The sequence below is a fragment of the Drosophila suzukii genome, chromosome 3, assembly GCF_043229965.1.
Source record: "Drosophila suzukii chromosome 3, CBGP_Dsuzu_IsoJpt1.0, whole genome shotgun sequence".
Classification (NCBI taxonomy): Eukaryota; Metazoa; Arthropoda; class Insecta; order Diptera; family Drosophilidae; genus Drosophila; species Drosophila suzukii.
The window spans coordinates 62,629,491-62,648,889 of NC_092082.1; the positions used below are offsets into that span (position 1 = coordinate 62,629,491).

Genomic DNA, 19,399 nt, shown 5'->3' on the forward strand with positions numbered 1-19,399 from the left:
TTTTATGCTTTGATCTGCTTAACAGAGCCAAGAACGTATTAAGGTTACGTCAGACATACTATAAGTTATTTACTGAAATGATCTAATGAGTTAATCACTTATTCTGAAATTACAAATGGATGGTAAACCTTCACCTTTATCTTAGTAAAAGCAGAACATGAATTTTATTAAGAAATCCCATAAAAGTACACCGAAGTTCCACCACTAAAACCATCTTTAGTAACTGAAATATTATAAAAGGTTTCAAATTTAAATTTATACAAGGACGTTGGGCCAAGGTGATTAGGAATTCCGCCCTCAAAGCAACTTTTGTACTACCCCATCCTCGCAGCCAACTTTATTACGCAGTCATCAGCCAACCCAAAGTGGGCAATCCAAAAAGTCCCGACTTCGCAGAAGACCACATTAAATGGTTTTATTAATGATTATGATTTTGCATACATTAAGCCCTCTGGCCGCGAGTGGCTTTGGACCCAGGCCCAAAGGCGGCCCATTGGCCCACAATGTGAAACTGGCGCGCGCATAATGATTAGTCCAAAAGGCAGTGGAGCCAGAGACGAAAACAATACCGGAATAAATGACGAAAACTCATTTTTGAAATTCAAATCGAAGCGCAGTCGAGGGACTTTGAGTTCGCCTCCGAGTCTGGGCCTGAGTGGATTTCTTTGTATGCCTGGGCACGCCGGCGACACTGGAAAACTTAATTAAAACAAACGTTTGCGGGTCAAATTAGCATATCAAAAGAGCCAGCCAGCCAAGTCAGTCAAGTCATCCACTCAGTCGGCTGCTCGGGAAAGGTGGCTCGGACTCTTGATACTTTTACGCCGTTTTGGTTCTTGGGATTTGCATTATATACAGATTTATTTACGCTCGGCATGCGTAATTTGATTGCAGTGACAGTGGCTCCCTTCTGAGGCTGGGCGGAAACTGCAATTAGTCGTTAGAAAAACCCCATAAATTAGATTAGCAGGCGAAATGCGACGCAACCTTTGCGCCGATTATCGCCCGCTCATGCAAAAATATAAGCTGCGGCACATATAAATGTAATCAGGGGTTTGTATAACTGGAGGCGAACAATGAGGCCATAATTTAAGGCATAATGGCCGAAATCCGACTGGGCCCGGACCGCACCGAGCAATTCAGAAAACGTTTTTGTAATTTAATAAATTATTTATGTACTCGATTCGTTTGCCGGCCCGGCCTCAGTTCAACGTATCATTTTTATGATTATATTATATCGTTTTTTCTCTCTGCCGGGATAATGCAATGCCTAAAAATGTTTTTATTTTCTTGTTCATTGGCATTCATTAGAGCTTGATTGTTGTGTGCGTACGAGTATAGATTGGATTCATTCATTTCGGAATTAAGTCTAAAATTTGTGTGTTTTCGCAGTTGCCCAAACCAGTTTGACGGATCGGATCGGTTCGAGAACACAAACAAAACAAAGCCCCTTTTTTGGTGCCGGGCGTGCTATAAAGGCAAACAATGAACTTGCCACATAAAGCATTCATAATTTAATTATATAGACCCCACAGACCCAGGCGCAGACACAAAGGGGCTAATTCTTTAGAAAATAGCTGTTTTAATTTGATGTAATAAGTTTCAAATGGAATATACATCCGAGCCAAAGAAACTTGCGTCTGTGGCGGGTGAAACAATGACTCTGTGGAGCCAACAGCTTTTAAAGGTAGGGTTAGTCCGCACAATAGGCTGGTTGTGGAGCTAAAGTGTCTTTATTGAGTATCAAAGGCTCCACTGAAGTTAGTTTGTCGACTTAGTACTACCATTAAATGAAATTAGCTGTAATAAAAATCTTCTATCAATTAAAAACACCTACAAGTATACGTATATATGCCTAGATAGCCGCTATTAAACAAGGTTTACCAACATTTATTTATTCGTTTTTTAGATTGTGGATATTTTTAGAGGTGAGGCTGGAACACTTTTTATGGGCTCTGAATTACTCTAAGCTTGTTTTCAATCTTTTCCGGTATTAGGGCATTTTAATTTACAACAATTTTACACATTTTGATTAAGAATTCAAGTTTTTAACTGTATTTAGCAAAATTCGGCAATTCAACATTTTGTAATTTATGTTTACAACTCTAGATAGGCGAACCCAGATTACATCAAAATACCATGTCGCTTGATCACCTCCCACCCATCACGCGAATTTGAACGGTAATACGTGACCGGGCCAGATAGTGTATCTGTATCTGGCGTTTCGGAGAACAAATCGCCCTGCAATCGTGTCACAAGGTTTCCCTATCGCGGAATTCTTTCGCACCCCATCTTTGCATGTGGTCAGCGGCTCGACCCACCCGTCAAGTCACGTCAATGACCACAGAATGTCGATAATATTTCACGTGCCCCTGGCTATCGGCCAGATAAGCCAAATCCAGCTGCGCAGAGCTTTCTTGCGGTGCAGGTAAATATTTGTTTACAAATTCATTCACTCCGCACTTTTCGAGCACGGAGCCGTGTGACGTGTGTGCTAATGCCGAGTTATTTATTAGTTTTTCGGGGGCCGAGTGTGGGCCAAACTCATTAGACTGGGCTCCAATATCTCGGGGAGTGCTGATGAACGTCACGCGATTTTATTAACGCACTTAGGCGATCCCAACTGATCCAGAGACGTGAGCAATTTCGCTGATTTCGTGAAAGTCGCCGAGAAGCGATAAACTTTTAGCGAGCAGCGCTGTAAATAATTAAGTAAGCGTATTAATTGGCCCGAAATGAAACGAGAAATATTTGCATACTTCTACGGAAATTCCATCGAAAACCGCGCTAAGGCGATGCGAAAAGCATCAGTGCCAATGGTCCGGGGAATGGCGTAATATTTGTTCATTGCAAAATCAATTAACGATTTCGGGCAAATTGATATTAACGAGTTCTCGAAATAACAACTCAAATAAAGGCCTGAATGCAGCGCCTTATGGATACGCCAAACTGGAAAATCACGAGACGGCCCGGGATATCAAAAACAGAGCCTGGAGGGGCCGAGTCACGCAGGTCCATAACCATAAGCAAATACAAATACGAATACGACTACGAATGCGAATTCGAATTCCAGCGAGGCGGAGAAGTAATACAAAACAAACGCCGTTAATAATAGCTAAAATGTTTTTAATTAAGTGCAAATGCCAGATCAGCGATTACAAGAAAAACACGTTCCATTAAGCCAACGCAAGCACACACGAATAATGACACATGGCCGGATTTGACACGAAATTGGAAATTGGCTTTGGATTCGGACTGGAGCCGGGGTCCCCTTGGAGGTGTGATTTGCGCTTTGCATTCGAGCGGAGCGAACCGTCCGGGAATCGTGACAAGATGATGCTAATCCGATAGCAATCGGAACCGCTCTCCGGATCGTGTTGTAATTGTTGACGCCGAGCGGACTTGATTTGATTAACGTTTCTGATTTTTCCACTGCTCCGCTTGCATCGCAAGAAACCGAGCCGGGACAGATCTTTTAACTGGAATATCGAGTTTAGAATAGCGCAGATAGATAGGTGACGATTAGCTGGAATTATTCATGGCGGAGGCTGTGTACCCATTCAATCAGTTGGAAATTAAAGCGACTAATTTGATCTCTTCTGGGTTCGTTTTGAGGCTACAATGTTAAGCTTGGAAAAATCCAAAAGGCTTATCACTAAAAGATACAAAATCATCTGAATCTAACCCTATCGTCGAAGATCCACTATTGCGACCCATAGTTTCCAGAATTCTTATAAAGACGTAAAAGCTATACGATATTTTTCCACTCATAAAGATCACATACTGGAAATTCTCGCATAGACACCTCGTACCCAACGCGGCTATAAAAAGCAGCAGTCAATGACTGAGAGTTGCCGTAAAAATTGTTGACATGAAATTTCGTGGATCCCAATTTATGCGCGGCCATCGAAAATACGTATAAATCATGTCATAATGGCTGTCTTTAATAAATTAAAATCATTAAAAGCGGATTATCAGCTTGAGATGGGAAAGTTTGGGGGAGCGGAGCATGAGAACTGGGGTCTCAAAAAGTATCCGATGCGAGTCCCAGATATCTGGTTCATTTATTTGGGTTAGACATACACCTCAGCTGAGCCCCATCTGGAGGCCTTTGTCCGTTCAATCAGCAATCGATTCAGCAGCGCTCTCCGTCCCTTAATTACCAAAATCCGGCGTTGTGGAACGCTACGCATTCGCATTCGTCGGACCCATCCGCTCGAAGAAAATCTTAATTAACGAACAAACAATTAACGCGTATCTCATTATGTTCTGTTTGCTGGCAATCTATCTAACTTCTGTCTGTCTCCCCTCGTCTTTTCAGTCGTTAAGGTGGCTTAATTCTTCAGCCGCCGTCGTTATTATTATTTTCGTCGGTCGGGAAACCATTCATAAATGATTAACGTTGCCAAAGTGCAATTAACATTGCAAACAAGGGCAGAGTCACGCGGAGGAAGAAGTCCGCACCCGGACCCCACAGATACTTTTACCATTTCCCCTCGGCCGCTTTATCGGCACGATAATCAGAAACAACGCAACCAAAACTGAAACTCCATGCGGCCGTAAAAGCCATATAATAATCATAATACTTGTGCCCACATGGTCCGCTGTCTGTGCGAGTGCGCTTAATTTTATTTCGTTTTCCCATTTTTTTACTATTCGAATTTGGCCATATAAACATTTTTGTGACGCGCGGTAATTACGCTGAAAAACTCATTTGACGGGTCGCCCATTCAGTCGCCGTGTAATAAATCTTTCGATGTGTATAATTTGGTGTGAGTGAGCCTGGCCAACGCACGGAAAATCGTATCTGGTGGATTCGAGCGATGGCTGGGTGCACTTTTTGTTTGTACATGGAGAAAAACTGGGGGGAGTACATCACAAATTGTTTATTTAGATAAAACGTTTTACTTTAAATAGTATATTACCTTTACATTTAAATGTTGCCTATGAGGAGAGGGCAGAATAGATTTATGTTGAATTTATATATATATTTTGATCCTAGGCTGTTTTTTCCGTGTACCCTTCGCACAACAGGCGACTCAACTCTGGGATGGGCCGGATTTTTTGGGATGCGGATTGGATCGGCTCGTCTCAGTTGGGATCTGCTGGTTTCCAGGTCTCAGAGCTGCCCGCAGGCAGTCGGAAAAGGGAGAGGGCCGGGGCCGGCCATTAAGTGGAATGCCTAGCCTGCAATCATTACTCATCCGAGGCTCTAGGGTTTCCTCGCATTCGACTATTGTCAATGGCAAAACAATGAACAGGCGGCCGGCAAACAAATGCAGCGCTGCTGGCGGGGGGCAGATAGTGGATGGCAGATACAGCCAGCGATACAGATACGGCACAGCCAGCAGATACAGATGCAAACTACAAACGACAGACTTCAGACTACAAACTACACATATGTGAGAAAGTATCTCTAAGTATATGCCACAATTTATGGCTTCCTACACAGACACACTGCGGCCCCAAAAAAGCAAATATGTATATGACAAGTCATAAATGCCTCAACCTCATGGACACAGTTACAGCAACAGCACAGCACCAGCAAGAGAAACAGATACAGATACTTTTGTTGTTGCGGAGGCCATAAAAAGACACAAAAATCGACTGACACATCGCTCAATAAACATAAATTATAATTTATTTAACTTTTGCACTTTGTTTCATTTAATTCTCAATGCTCGTTTCCAATTCGAATGGGATTCATTTGTTTATTGTTTTGTTTGCTTTGGTTTCGTCGGACTCATTTTATTCGGCGGAAATTCAATGAAAAATTCAAGGAAAAACATTTTCAGCTGGCGGCTCATTAAAAGACGCGCCAGGCACAACTATTTAAAATATTTTAATTATTTTCCACTCATACGAGTATACGTGTGTGCCTTGGTAAATGCGATTTCGTGGGCGTAGCAGGTTGTTTCGAATTATTTTTTAAAGCGAATTTAATTGCCTCGCCAGAGACCAATTGACGTCTGTTTCGAGGGGTGGGTCCTCTTCGGGGGCCTCAGCTTGCCCCATCATCTGGGCCCTGATGATTGTGAAAAGCACTCCACTTAGTGTTGAGTTCAGTCCGCTCCGCTTGAATTATGAGCCCTGGAAATCCACATTTGAAACTTGAGCCCCGTGAGTGCTGATAGTGTGGCACAAATTCAAGTGCCCGGGGGCGGGGAAAAGTCGACGAAGGCTGCGCACAATGACAGATACGTGAGCTGGTACTTCATGCAACACACAGGGACAATCTCCATGGAGGGAAATACAATTCCCGATCGCAAAACCCCCTCCCTGCCAGCAAAACACATTCGACTTTATTCAAGTTGCCCAAATTAATATTCAATTAATTTGCATTTTTATTGTGTTCGGTTCAGTTGTTCTCTGGGTTTTTTCTTACGCATGCAGCCCAGTAGTATTTATAATTCCTTTATATCCATAATATGCTACAAATTTATTCCGTTTCTACCGCTTTACATCGTTATATATACGAAATAATTATATTTATGTGTTGTTTTTGGGTTTTCCATTCGACAGGGGATCTAAATAATTTACATGAAAGTTTTTTGGCTTCACTCGGAACTGAAACGTTAATATCCATTAGTTGGCTGTGGGCTTATAAAAAATAGCATAAATAATGCAAATGTTCAGCTGTAGCAGTGTGCAAAAAAACTCGTTAGTCATCTATGTATGCTGTAGTTTGATTTTCATACATTATTCAAAGTACGCTGCACAATAATTATGAATAAAACTACTATCACATTGAAATACACATATGTATGATACATGCCCGGGAAACAATAACAATTGCTCATTAATATCTACACACGCAAAGCGAAAATTGAAACAATTTGGGTCCGATAATAATGCCACTAAATTGTTCTCTAATTTAACAAATTCCCGACAGCGCTTCACTTTGACTGACTTTCTGAGGTCGTTCGATCGAACAAAAATCGTTGTCTTGGCAGTTTGGCAGATTATATCCTATGCTAACCATACTTAGCTGCGATTTAAAAAGCAACGAAAAGGGTGGATTTCCAGCGAATTAAAAAATATATAATTGTTAAATGCGTTCACAGCAGAATTAATGACAACTTTTTGTTTCGCCCATTACGGATTTATATCTGATTTGCATTTTCACGCTCGATAAGTTCTGTTAAATCAGCGCCCAACTGCTGAAAACTGATTTCGTTTCACATTCATAAGTAATCCGATTTTTTATTCATATGCAGCTACGGCTAACCAATCCCTCGCCAAGTATCGGATGGATTGCATATATATTCGGTACATATTTAATTTGCTGATGGCCTAGATAGTGGTTACGCTGCGGCACAGGCGTAGTTGGTAGGTATGCTATATAGATCGTCTGTATCAATTCGTTAACTGGCTAATTTCGCTTAGTTCGCGGCTGATTTTGTTTGTTGTAAGTCACAATACGGTTGGCTAATGCAGTTAATGTACTTAGAGTAATTAAATATAGGTATATACTTGTATTTTTCGTATTCGTACGTGTATGATGACTACACGTTTCCATCCACTTGGGGCTGTTCGTGTCTTCGCCAGAGACCCAGTTTCGAGTTTAATTACCCAGACATGTCTGAACTGCTCTTCCTCAGAGCCACATATCTTCGCTATGTACACGTATATGTCTGCCTTCCCCCAAACATTTGGCTCGCCATCTTACATATAGTTTATACTTGTTACATTGTTTTTCGAGTTGGTTTACCTAATAGTTTTTATGTTTTACTTTTATGCCGCGTACCTCTACTCGCATCTGGCGCATGGAAATGAAGACGAACACAGTGCGTTTCGAGTTAAACGTTTTTTATAATATTCAGATGCCTGAAAACTAAAGGTAGTACTTGATTTTAAGAAGATTCTATTTAACAAAGGTTTTGAAGCCCAAAATGGTCAATATATAAGTTAAGTAAACAATATAAGGAAAGGGCTTAGTATGGTTTGAACTCCCTATGGCCCTGAAACGCACTGTATCGAAGTGGCGCTGCACTTAGGCAGCTGTAAGCGTTAATGCTTTTTAATTGTTTTTTGTGTGTAAGTGCTTTTCAGCTGTTTATTTTTAGATATTTTTGCGCTAGCTAACTAGTTTTACACGTTGTAGTGCTGTTTGTTGCTCGGCCAAGTCTAAAGTTTGTAGTTCAAGTTGGTTTTTTACGTGTTTCGTAGGCCTTTTGAAAGCTGTGACCTTCCCTCTCTAAGCCGGCTGTCTCCTTCTACTGATTTGCCCAACTGAAAGGCGGCTAAGTGATTTGACTTTGGCTCAGCAATGACTTGGTTAACTGCTTCTGGGCCAAAAGTGTTCACAATTACGCAAGGGTTGGGGGACTTTGAGCGGGATTACTTGGATTTTAAACGCCCAGGCAGGTTCCCACTATAATTAGAAATTAGAAATCAATGACAAATCGCTTTTGACATCATCTCGGCCGCTGACTCAGCTAAAACCTACTAACTAAGCGTGGACGGCAAAAAATAAATACGAAATTCCCATTTGGCGAGCTTAATTATTTATAGTTTGGTAAGCTGTTTTTGGGCTTGGCATTTGCATATTTGCGCGCACAGTAATCCGTATAATTTTATTTTTGGCTTATAATCATCCGCTCACAGAGAGAGTGAGGTCAATTAAGTGCCATTAATTTGCCTTTTTAATTAATAATTTATATTTAATTTATTTAAAGCCGCGCTCAAATCCCGCAGTCTATTCCACTCCGCGCTGCGCACTCGTGCATATAAATTATGCTAATTAGTTACAGCTACCGCCTGACAATTTAATACATATATTTGCATTCGTTTTATCTGATCTGTTATATTTTTTAATTAAAGCTTATTAAAACTGTCGCTCGCGACCTCTCCCTGCCTCTTATCATCGGGCATAAATATATATTTATGCACATTTACTTTTACACTTAATTTATGACTTCAGCCATCACCGAGCTGGGAAACTGGCATAATAATCACCGAAAGCCTAGAAAATATTTAAATGAATTTCTGTATTTTTTCTCTCTTTCATTTTTTGCCCGCTAAAATGTTTTAATTATGTCAGAAATGATGTAGCTCGCTTGGCAGCAGATTGAAGTTGACCCAAAAATAAAAAACGAGCAAAGCGAGGGGGCAGAAAAACGCGATGACGACAAAACCGGTTGCCTAGGTCTGAAATCGGAGTCCGGGGCACCCGAGGTATCTGATGTCTGGGGTCTGAAGTCCGAAGTCTGGGAGTGGAGTCTCCTCCGACTCGTAAATATCGGCTTTATGACCAGCCTCAATGCGAGTGTCCTCCGCCGTTTCTCTTTTGTGGCTGCCACTTAGCCCCTGCCACGCCCACCGACCGCCCCCACAGACAATGTTTGGCGGACAGCTTCCGACGCTGAGTTTCTGGGCCCCGTGTTTATTTTATATTTATTTTTCGGCGCTTGACAACTGCCGTCGCCGCTTCCACTTGGTTTTGAGTTACCCATTTTATCCCCGGCGCGGACTGTGTTTAATGCGCTTTGCGCTGTTTCATTTCGAACAGTTTCGTTACTTTTGGGCGAGCACTCCCCACTTGGATTAAAAATAACCCACTCTTGCATCGGGGGTCTGTTTTTATGCCTCTTATTTGCATGTTTGCCCTGTTTCACTTGGCTTTTTGTTTGCCCTGCCGGCCATCATTGGGCTTATTTATCTGTTGATGACTTTTAAATGGCAGCTGTTCCCCGCTCGACGGCAAAAAACAACGTCTAAATAAAGTCAATTAGAAGAGAAAACCTTTTAGTTGACCTATCCGCTCTATAAGGCCTGCCTTTGAATCGGACTGAGCGATTAATCGAGTATGGTCATTGGAAATCGCATTCGACGGAGACGAATCAATTGAGTCACAGCAACCTGCCGTATTATTAGTGCTTTCGAATTTCTAAACGGGAGTTAAGTAATTTCAGAAGACCTAACTATAAGTTACCCGATACCAAGTAGTCTCTTGATAACTGACTTATGTAATGTCAATTAAAAAGAAACCTTTTAAATAATATTAATCGGAAATGGAAGTTCTAAGCAAAGTAGTCTGATTAAAGGAAATTGCTCATGCCCTTTTGCGTAACCATGTGAGTCCAAGACCTCGTCCAACTTGAATGAAATCGTATACTAGGAAACTAGGCGGCAGACGGCTATCAACAAGCACTACAGACCTCTCCTCCCAAGTGAGTAAGCCCCAAAAACACACCACTTGATCGCTGTGCTCATTTCAGATCCGACTAAAAACGCCGAATAAGCGAAAGCACTCAAGTGCGGCACTCGAGCGACTGGACATTATCCGCGGGCCCACACACGGGACGGTAATCAAATCAGATGCGAATGCGAATGCGAATCCAAAGTGCAGCTTAGTAATGCCCGACGGACCTGCCGCGCGGCAACGGGGCGTATGAGTGACGACAATGGCGATGACCTCGCACTCGAAGGGGCGGTGGGCGGAGGGGCATCGCTCACCCGGCAGCATGCAAATGGCCCCAGCAGCTGATGGCTGATTGCTCAGACGAAATGAAAACAAACAACCGACGCTGTCAGCTGGAGAAGCGATCTCTAGTATATTTTAATTACACTTGTGTGAATGCCGCCGCCGGCAATTGAAATATTTTTCCGTCTCTAATCTACGACCAATTTAATATGAATTGAATAAATGAATAGATGGCAATCGTATCATGGAGCACGGAATGGGGGGTGAATACCGGAGAGACTTCGGCACCATTCAGGAAACGAGCGGTGCCTTGTTTAGATTCGGCTTCCAAACGAGATTGCTTTCTACGGCAAGTGATGATAGATTGGCTGAAAGGCCAGCCGAGAAAGATTTCTAGGGTCCCTCGCACCAGCAAATGTTAAGTGGGTTTCTGGGAAGTCGAGGGTATTGAAATGAAAACGTTGATTAAGTGTAGACCAAGGCGATAAGGAATTGTGAGTCGGATATAACAATATGCTAGTGCCCTAAGACTAAATCCGGTTGTTATTTCAGTTTGGAGACAGATTACTGTGTAGGAAATCCAAAATTAAGATAACTCAAAAATAGCTCATAAACTGTAAAGTAAAAAGTTATAAACCATAGTTTTCTTTTTGCCTTGTATGGTACACCTTATACCATTTTATGGATCTGTTTGTGGTTTGGCTATTTCTCAGATACCTCAGAGTCGCCAGCACCGGCCAAAGCAATTCCTGCTTTGGTTCCGTCGTGCTCCAATTGGGTCTGTCGTCTTTCCTAGTTGATTCATAAGTGGATTCACGTCAACTTGGACGCAGACTCGGACTTGTTTTTAATTTAGGGCAGCCCAAAGCGGAGGGGTTCGAGTCGGATGAGTCAGTTTTGGTCTCCGGCCAGCGGATGTCGTTCGTCTCGGTTCAAGTTGGAAACTCTTTTCGGTTTAATTAATTCGTTGATTGCCGCACTGAATCCTCAACGGGTTTCCCTTGCCTATGCATAAATTAATCAGTTATTTACTTCCCGGAACCCGGCAACTCCCATGGAACGTCGCCAATCGCTTCAGCGAGCAATCAATAATGAAAAATACCCATTTTCCCCAGGGACCTTGGGCCGAGCTAAAACAATTTCAGCCGATAACTTCTCGCATTTCCTGCCAGCTCAAACTCCCAGCTCTAAACCATTAGATTTTTCGGTGTACTCGCCTTCCAACAGGGGCGTAATGTGGAGTCGTAAACATTGGTTTGTGGGGAAAATCTGAGAGATACGTATAGCCAGCGCCATAGACAAAGGCGAATGGATTATGCCGTTGAAATGAATGAACCACAGTAGGGCCTAAAAATTTTAATGACGTTAGTGGAGTTCTATGAATATAAATCAAACGAGACGCCAGTTTTCATATTCCTTTTCTGTTCTATGGGCAGTTTTTCTAATCTTTAAATCATCCCTAAGTGAATTAGAGTCCCTTTAATCTCATTTAATCACTAAAGACAACACAATAGACTTTTAAAAGAAATCAATAATACCGGAAAAGTTTATGACAAATGATAATAATGAAGAAAAAATGAGCGTCAATTACTTTATATATAGGGGGAAATAAAAAAATTCCTTCTTTGATCTGAGATAAAACGTATTTTATAGGTGTTTTCTGACTTCCCTATCGACTAACCATAAATCGCACCCGAACAGTTTTCGGAATTCGTTTCAGTTCAAAGGTTTCCGATAGCGAGGGCCCTCTGTGCGCAGACGTTGCCGGTTGCCAGTTTGCCAGTGGAGTTGCCCCAACCCGAGGCCAGGTCTTCCATCAATGACAATAATCAATCACGGCTCGCCGCAGATGAAAAACCAAAAGGCGGAGCCAAATGAGGGGCAAAGCGAGGCTGAAAATCAAATTAAGGCGAAAAGAAAAAACAGAATGGGGGGCCGAGGATGGGAAGTGTGAAAAGTTGGCCAAAAGCCGACGGCAAGCGGACTTTTCTTCGCCGCAGCCAAATCACTCGAACTACGCTTTTCTCTACGCGCTCTCTAGCTTGAATTGAAAACACAATTTACTTAATTTTTGCATATCTCGCTTCAAATTACGTTGCATAATTTTGAATAATTTTTATTCGTATTTTTTGTGTGGCTTTTTCTGCTTTACTCGCCTCTCTTCATCGTTTGGTAATAATTTTTGCTTTCATATTTTTATATTCTTTCGGTAAATGGTTTGTTGTAACATTTTGTTGATTTTTAATTAAATATGCGTATGTGTAATTTTTAGCAGTTGTTTGGTTGGATGTTGTTGCCGTTGTTGTTGTTGTTATTGTTGATTTTGTTGGTTTACACAGAGCGGTTGTTGTTGTTGTTTCTTGTTGGTTGTTTAATTTAAATTAAATTAATCACTAAAATTATTTTATAACAAATATCACTACAATAGTTTGCATTTTTTTGTTGTTTGTTTTTGTATCGTTTATCAATTACTACCATTACTAAAAAAGAAAAAAAGATCGCTCGTTTCCTCTTTTCTCACCGTCGGACAACAATTTCTCATAGCAGCTGAACAGAATTGAATTTCATCTCTTAATATTCTTTAGAGTTAATTACTTTTGATTCTAAAAGCTTTGAGGGGGTGTGTATATATAGTACTGTTTAGGGGAGGATCTATTGGTTATTCCTTGAGGCGGCTATTTCATCGACGCGTACTTGGTAGGCGCCTGTCTCATGTGTTGCAAGTTGCCTGTTGCTGCTGTTGCTGCTGCTGATGTTGCCGTTGTCCTTGTTGCTGCTGCTGCATCACACGTTGTAGCAGGAGATCTGCGGCAGGTGCTGGAATGTGGGCGTGGCCGCCACCGCAGTGGCCGCCGAGCTGAACGGCACGAAGGAGGTCTGTCCGGCGGCGGCGGCGGCTGCCAGGTTGAGCGAGGCTGCCGCCGCGTAGGGATGCATCCGCTGGGAGCGCAAGTACTGGCGGTACTTTCCGCTCAGCTTGTCCGTGGCCGTGTTCACCGCCCCCGTCGCCCCCGCACTGCTCACCGCCCCGCCCCCACCGCCGCCGCCCACCGACGCCGACCCGCCCGTGGCCGCTCCGGAGGTGGGCGTGGCCGAGTAGAGGCGCATGGGGTTGGTGTCAGGGCCGGCCTGATAATTGCTAGGAACTGTGGCCATCGGCGAGCGGTCCATCAGCATGGACGCCGCGTCCCAGGGCGGAGGGGGCAGGCAGTGTTGCTGTTGCTGTGGCTGCTGCTGCTGCTGCTGCACCTGCGACTGTTGCAGCTTGCCCGCGGCGACCGCCGTCTGTCCGTAGTTGCTGCCCGAGATCATGGCGTCCCGCTTGCCGCCCCCGGCCCCGCCGCTCCCCTTGGCCGCGTAGTGGCTGTGGGGGTGCAGCATGTGGTGGGGAGTGAGGGCGGTGCGGGCGGCCAGCGCGGCAGCCAGCTGATCTAGAGGCAGGCAGTGTAGCTGTTGTTGCTGTTGCTGTTGTTGAGGGCGATTTGCTGCAATTAAAAAATAATTACAATTGGTTAGTAAGACATCATTAATCTTATAAAGTAAAAATTAAATGTACATACACCTAAGCAAGTTAAAACAAAACCTAATTTAACATAAATGGTTAAGATGTTTTCCATTACTACGTACTCTATTCTACGCTTGGATTTAGTATTTTATTTATTATTTTACGAATTAATAGGAAAATACACAAAATATTTCATTTTATTTATATAAATTCACATTTCTATGTGAATATAATTTACTTTACCGTAATAAAATATTATTTACTGTTAAAAAATTGTAGCCTAAATAGCTGCAAAGGCAGGTAAACTGCTTCTGTCCGTAGTTTGCTTTACTCGCTTTAATTTGTTAATTCAACTTCGGCTACTACTATACAAATGCTAGCGGTTAACTTTATAAATTACTTAGAAATATTTTTCCTTCCGTTCCTAACTTAAAAAGCGGCGGTATTTGTACACAAATTGTCCCACGTCTTAGATGTAAAACATCTAAAATGTCGCTAATAAAAACGCATAACATGAACAATGATTTAACAACTTCGTTTATCAATTATTTGGTAAGACACGCCCCAAAAAAAATTAAAGTTTTACGCAGAAACCTGGAAAAAACAATTATTGTGTTCAGAAACCAGTACCAAAAAAATGTTCATGGTCCATTATGATTAAAATGCAAGGGAATATGGCTGAGGATATAGGTAAAGTATTTAAGATTTATTAAATAGGTAAAACACAAATTTAGTTCCCACGGCCACTAGCTTAACAAATAATTTAAATAAATAAAATAATAATTAAAAATAATTTTAAATAATCTATAATTTTTATACTATGCAAGCATCCTACAGAAACCGTACATCCAGAAAAAAAATTAAAATTAAATACGGACCATATTTATATACATATGTTATTAATTATAAAAAAGTTAGTCACAAAATAACAGTTCATATAAAATTAAATGTATATCTTTTATATTTATATGAAAAGATTTTTTTATAAGCCACCAACGGTAATTGTTATGGGCCCTAAAATGTTCTTCGCGAAATAAGAGGCTGAACAGCCATGTTCTGTGTTTCCGACCAGTTTTGTACCCCTAGGGTGGATTTAAAAATCAACTCACATTCACAAACTAAGTTCAAATTAATGTTTTTACTCGTAAAAGTCCATCGCGTGTTCTTACAAATTCTACATTTCTTTTAGTTGGAATTTTGTGGATTTCTTTGTTCTTTAAATGTAATTGTTACGTGGAATGACTCATGGGAGACTTCAGTTCGAAAACGCGGGCGACATTAAAAATTTTATAAACAATATTGGCAACAGAAGTCAGAATTTACAAAATAAATTTGTTTTTTAATTACGAGAATAATACATAAAAGGAAAGAACACGTTTAATAGCTTCAATACTTTTATTCCTAATATTTGTACTATTATTTTTAAGGAAGAAATATAAATTAGATTTTAGACTAGACTTTTGGGAAAGATTCCTTTCAATGATTACATTATATGAACAATCACTTGTTTATATACTTCATTCTATTGCAGGACCGAAATGAAAAAATCATTCCGCTGATCCCCAACCAACCATGCAAAGATTACTAATCATTTGGACAACAACCTCCGCTATGAACACAATCTAATTCATAACACTAATTCAAATACATCTTGTAAGCAGTACTCACCAATCAAATATTCTTTATTCTGTTGCTGTTGTCGTCGGCGTTCCAGACTAGATTGTTGTTGGTTGTATTGAGGCTGTTGTTGGGGATAGTGAGCCTGTTGCGACATCTGCGACATTTGCTGGTGCTGCTGTCGCAGTTGTTGCTGCTGTTGTTGGTAGCGCTGTTGCTGCTGCTGCTGCTGTTGCTGCTGTTGTTGCTGCTGCTGCTGCTGCTGGGCGCTGGTGGCCGCCGCCCGAGCTCCTCTCCGGGCGGCGCTACTGCTGGGCGCCGAGGCGACCGCCGTGCCGCTTCCGCCCCCGCCCAGGGCGGCCCCGCTGCTCAGCGAACTGCTGCTGACCGCCCGAGCGGTCGCGTGCATGTTGTTCACGAACGGACTGCGCCGCTGGGACTCCATCTTGCGGAAGTAGCACGGGTGGATCATCAGCAGCGGCTCCACGCGCTGGCCCGCCGGAGGCTTCGGCTGGTTGGGCAGCTCGTACTCCACGCTGCAGTCCACGTGCAGCGGGATGCTGTAGTCCTTTTGCGGCGACGCGGCGGGCGCGGTGTTGCTGCTGCTGCTGCTGGCAGTCTGTTGTTGCTGCTGCTGCTGTTGCTGCTGCTGCTGCTGCTGTTGTTGTTGTCTGCTGTTGGCAACGGCGGCGGCGACCTGCGTTTGGGCCGCCGCCGCGTGGCTGTGGCGCTGCGAGTTGCTGCTGTTGCTGGCGGGCTGGTGGAGTTGTTGCTGGCGGTGGTGTTGCTGCTGCTGCTGCTGTTGCAGCAACTGTTGCTGGTGCGCAGCCACCGCGGCGTGGTACATGTGCTGCTGCTGCTGCTGCTGGTGGTGCTGCTGCTGCGCCTGGCCGTGCTGCTGCTGCGACTGGCTGTGCTGCTGCTGCTGCTGTTGCTGCTGCAGGGCGGACAGGGCCGACATGCCGTGCGACAGGGACGACATGTCGTAGTTGGCGTAACAGGCGGCCATCGTCATTGCTGGTTTTTGGGCTCTTTTAGCTTTTGCTCTCGTTTCGGTAACACAGAATTCGCTTTTGGTTGCTATTTACTTTGCTTTTCAGATTTTTTGCATTTTGCGGGCGTTTCTCGCTTTCTTCACTTTCGAAAAAATTCACTTTTGTGGTTTTATTGGCACTGGTAATCCAAAAAGAGCGGCTAACGGTAAATTGCCGCTGCAGGTAATCCGTGAGTGTGTGTGTGTGGTGTGTGTGTGTTGGAGTATGCTTTTGTTTTTGTTTTTGTTTTTGAGATAGGAGGAACCTTAATCCATATGTGTTTGCTTTGCTTTGGAATTCGCTTTAACCCGTATAATATTTAACTGCTGTTCGCGTGTTTAACTTTGTTTCGTTACGTTTATTGTATATTTATTAGCGTTTTAATCAGTCTTTGTTTGGTTTTACATAAATGCAGCGAACAGTTGCAGCTGCTGGGTGAGTGTGGGTGAGAGTTTGGGGGTGTGAGTGAACAATCCACGTGTGTTTTCAGTCTTTTTGCCCGTTTTCGCTGGCTTAACCGTTGCTTCTCAGCTCCTTGTCTGCGTCTCTGTCTCTCTTCTCATTCGGTTCGCTGTGTTCCGTTCTGTTCTCGCGGGAGTGAGTCGCGGAGTAGGAAACTTGTTAGTTCTATGTGAGCGATAGAACAGCCGAACGAACAGTCCACTCCGAAAGAAAAACGCGATCTGAACGGCGACCGAGAAAGTATGGCGTATGGCTGTGTGGCTGCTGCTCTGCCCGGTCGCTGCTGGCGTTGTGAGCGCGACTCGGAGAGTTTGCTGAATGCGGAGAACGGTGAGTGCGAGCGGAGAGTGGGTGGGCAAGCAAGAGAGGAAGAGAGAGCGCGCACGAAAACAGCTGTTGGCCAGACGCCCGTGTTTAGGCTTTGTTTTTGTTGCTTGTCTGGCGGCGATTCGCCCACTTTGGTATCACAATTGCCCCAGATGGGCTTGCTTTTGGTTTTCAAACAGCCTGATCGGTCACTCGCAACGCGACTCTGAGTCTGACTCTCTTTAGAACGTTTTCTGGTCCGGAGCACTGTGTGTTTTGCCGATTCCGATCCGCACGATTCGAGCTCTTTGAAGCGAATGACTGCAGAGGCGAGTTGGCCTCCAAGTCTCGCAGTCGCTGCGCTGCCGCCCTTCTGCCGACGCCTACCTGCTGTTCGGCACAGCTGATGTTCCGTGACGTATTCAGCACGCACACAGGCGCGCGGCGCGAGCGTAAGCGGCCTTGTTATTGTTGCTTTCCCGAGGAGAGCCAATTGCATTCAATGGCAGCATATGGTCGCTCTCTTTGTGCGCCCGAGTGTGCGTGTGTGTGTGGTACACATTCAGCCATGTTACTACACGGCGGCCATCTTTACAACCGTTTGGGCGAGAGCGAGCAGGAGAGCGCGAGAGAGCGAGAGCGCGCACTATTTTGTAATACGACTTTTTTCCCGTTTAAGTGCTGCCCTGCTTTAATTTTACTGCAAACGCTTTTTGGGAGCAGCTTTATGGCTCGTAAAAGCAGATGGGGCCTAAAGGGGTTAACAGCGAGTTGAGAGCTAATTGAGTCGCCCTAAAAGGGGAATAAAATAAGTCAGGCAGTGGAACATGATAAGCCTGAAACCAGATTTATAAAAGGAACTTAAAAAGTTAGTTAAACAGAGGTGCTGACCATGGAAAATATCGAATAGAAGCCCCTAAAACACGCCTAAATACAAAGTAACCCCAGGAAGCTCCCCAGTTTCCGAACATGGAAACCTAAACTGCGCACTGAGAGACTTTTCCACGCTTCTGCAGCCAAAAAAGAATTGCAAAAACTCAAACAGACAGCGAAATTAAACATTTCTGCACTAAAAAGTGGGCAATTTAAGTCGGGAAAGGGCACTGTCTCTCTCTCTCGCACACACATTCCGAGAGCGCGAGCAAGAGAGAGAGGGAGAGAGAGAGAGCGGGGCAGACGGAATTACACACATTGTAATAAATAAGGAAGGTCGTTGCCATAGCAGCCGCCGTTGGCGTCGTTTTTTCCCCCACTTATTGTTGTTGCGCGAGAGCCGCTCTCCCTCTCTGTGGGGCCCATTCAGCAACTGCTGATAACGAATCAGCTGTTCTGCTGTTTGGGGAGGTGTGTCCGCGTGCGAGTGTGTGGGTGAGTGACGACTGTCTGGCTGCCTCTCTTTTATATTATTTTCTTTTTTTTTCAAGCATATGTTTGTTGGAAATTGCTGTGGTGGTGGTTGTTGTTGTTGTGGGGCTGCATGTTGTTGCTGTCATATTGGTATTGCCTTTGGTTGTTGCTGTTGCTTTATATGAAACGAAATAATACCAGGTATTTCAATTTGATGTATAAAATGTAAAACCCAGTTTCTGGTATTTAGTCGAAGTAGTCAAATTTGTAACATGGATAATACATACTTGTAGGTAATATCGAAGTACTCATATCTCTTCTTTTTTAAAGGTTTCGCTTAGCACCAAGATGCTTTTTATAAGCATATGTTTATTAGAAATTGATGCAGTGGTTGTTGTCACCTATGTGGGGCTGCATGTTGTAGCTGTCATATTGCTATTGCTTATGGTTGTTGTTGCTTTATAAGCAAGGAAGGAAAAAGTAATGCTATATGACCAGGTACTTCAATTTTATGATAAAAGTGTAGAACCAAGCGCCAGGTAATTAGAATTGGAAATTGCTGAAAATTTTTGTGGGTCTGCTTGTTGTTGCTTTATATAAAAGAAAAAAACAGAAAATGCTATAAGACCAGGTATTTCAATTTGATGAAAAAAATGTATGCCAATTGTCAAGTAATTAGTTAAAATATTCACATTTGTAAAG

The 19,399-nt window shown here is 43.2% G+C and overlaps 1 protein-coding gene and 1 long non-coding RNA gene across 2 annotated transcripts; one reads left to right on the forward strand and one right to left on the reverse strand.

The window, feature by feature from the left end:
- Window positions 1-9,208: 9,208 nt before the first annotated feature.
- LOC136117006 (uncharacterized) lies at window positions 9,209-10,668 on the forward strand. Its single transcript, XR_010654180.2, has 2 exons — window positions 9,209-10,076; window positions 10,221-10,668. It is a non-coding gene; the product is annotated as an uncharacterized lncRNA (long non-coding RNA).
- Window positions 10,669-12,485: 1,817 nt separating this feature from the next.
- corto (centrosomal and chromosomal factor corto) lies at window positions 12,486-17,658 on the reverse strand. Its single transcript, XM_036819351.3, has 2 exons — window positions 15,600-17,658; window positions 12,486-13,911 (listed from the first exon to the last, which is right to left on the reverse strand). The coding sequence occupies exons 1-2, from the start codon at window positions 16,561-16,563 to the stop codon at window positions 13,211-13,213; spliced, it is 1,665 nt and encodes a 554-aa protein (XP_036675246.3). The 5' UTR covers window positions 16,564-17,658; the 3' UTR covers window positions 12,486-13,210.
- Window positions 17,659-19,399: the final 1,741 nt, after the last annotated feature.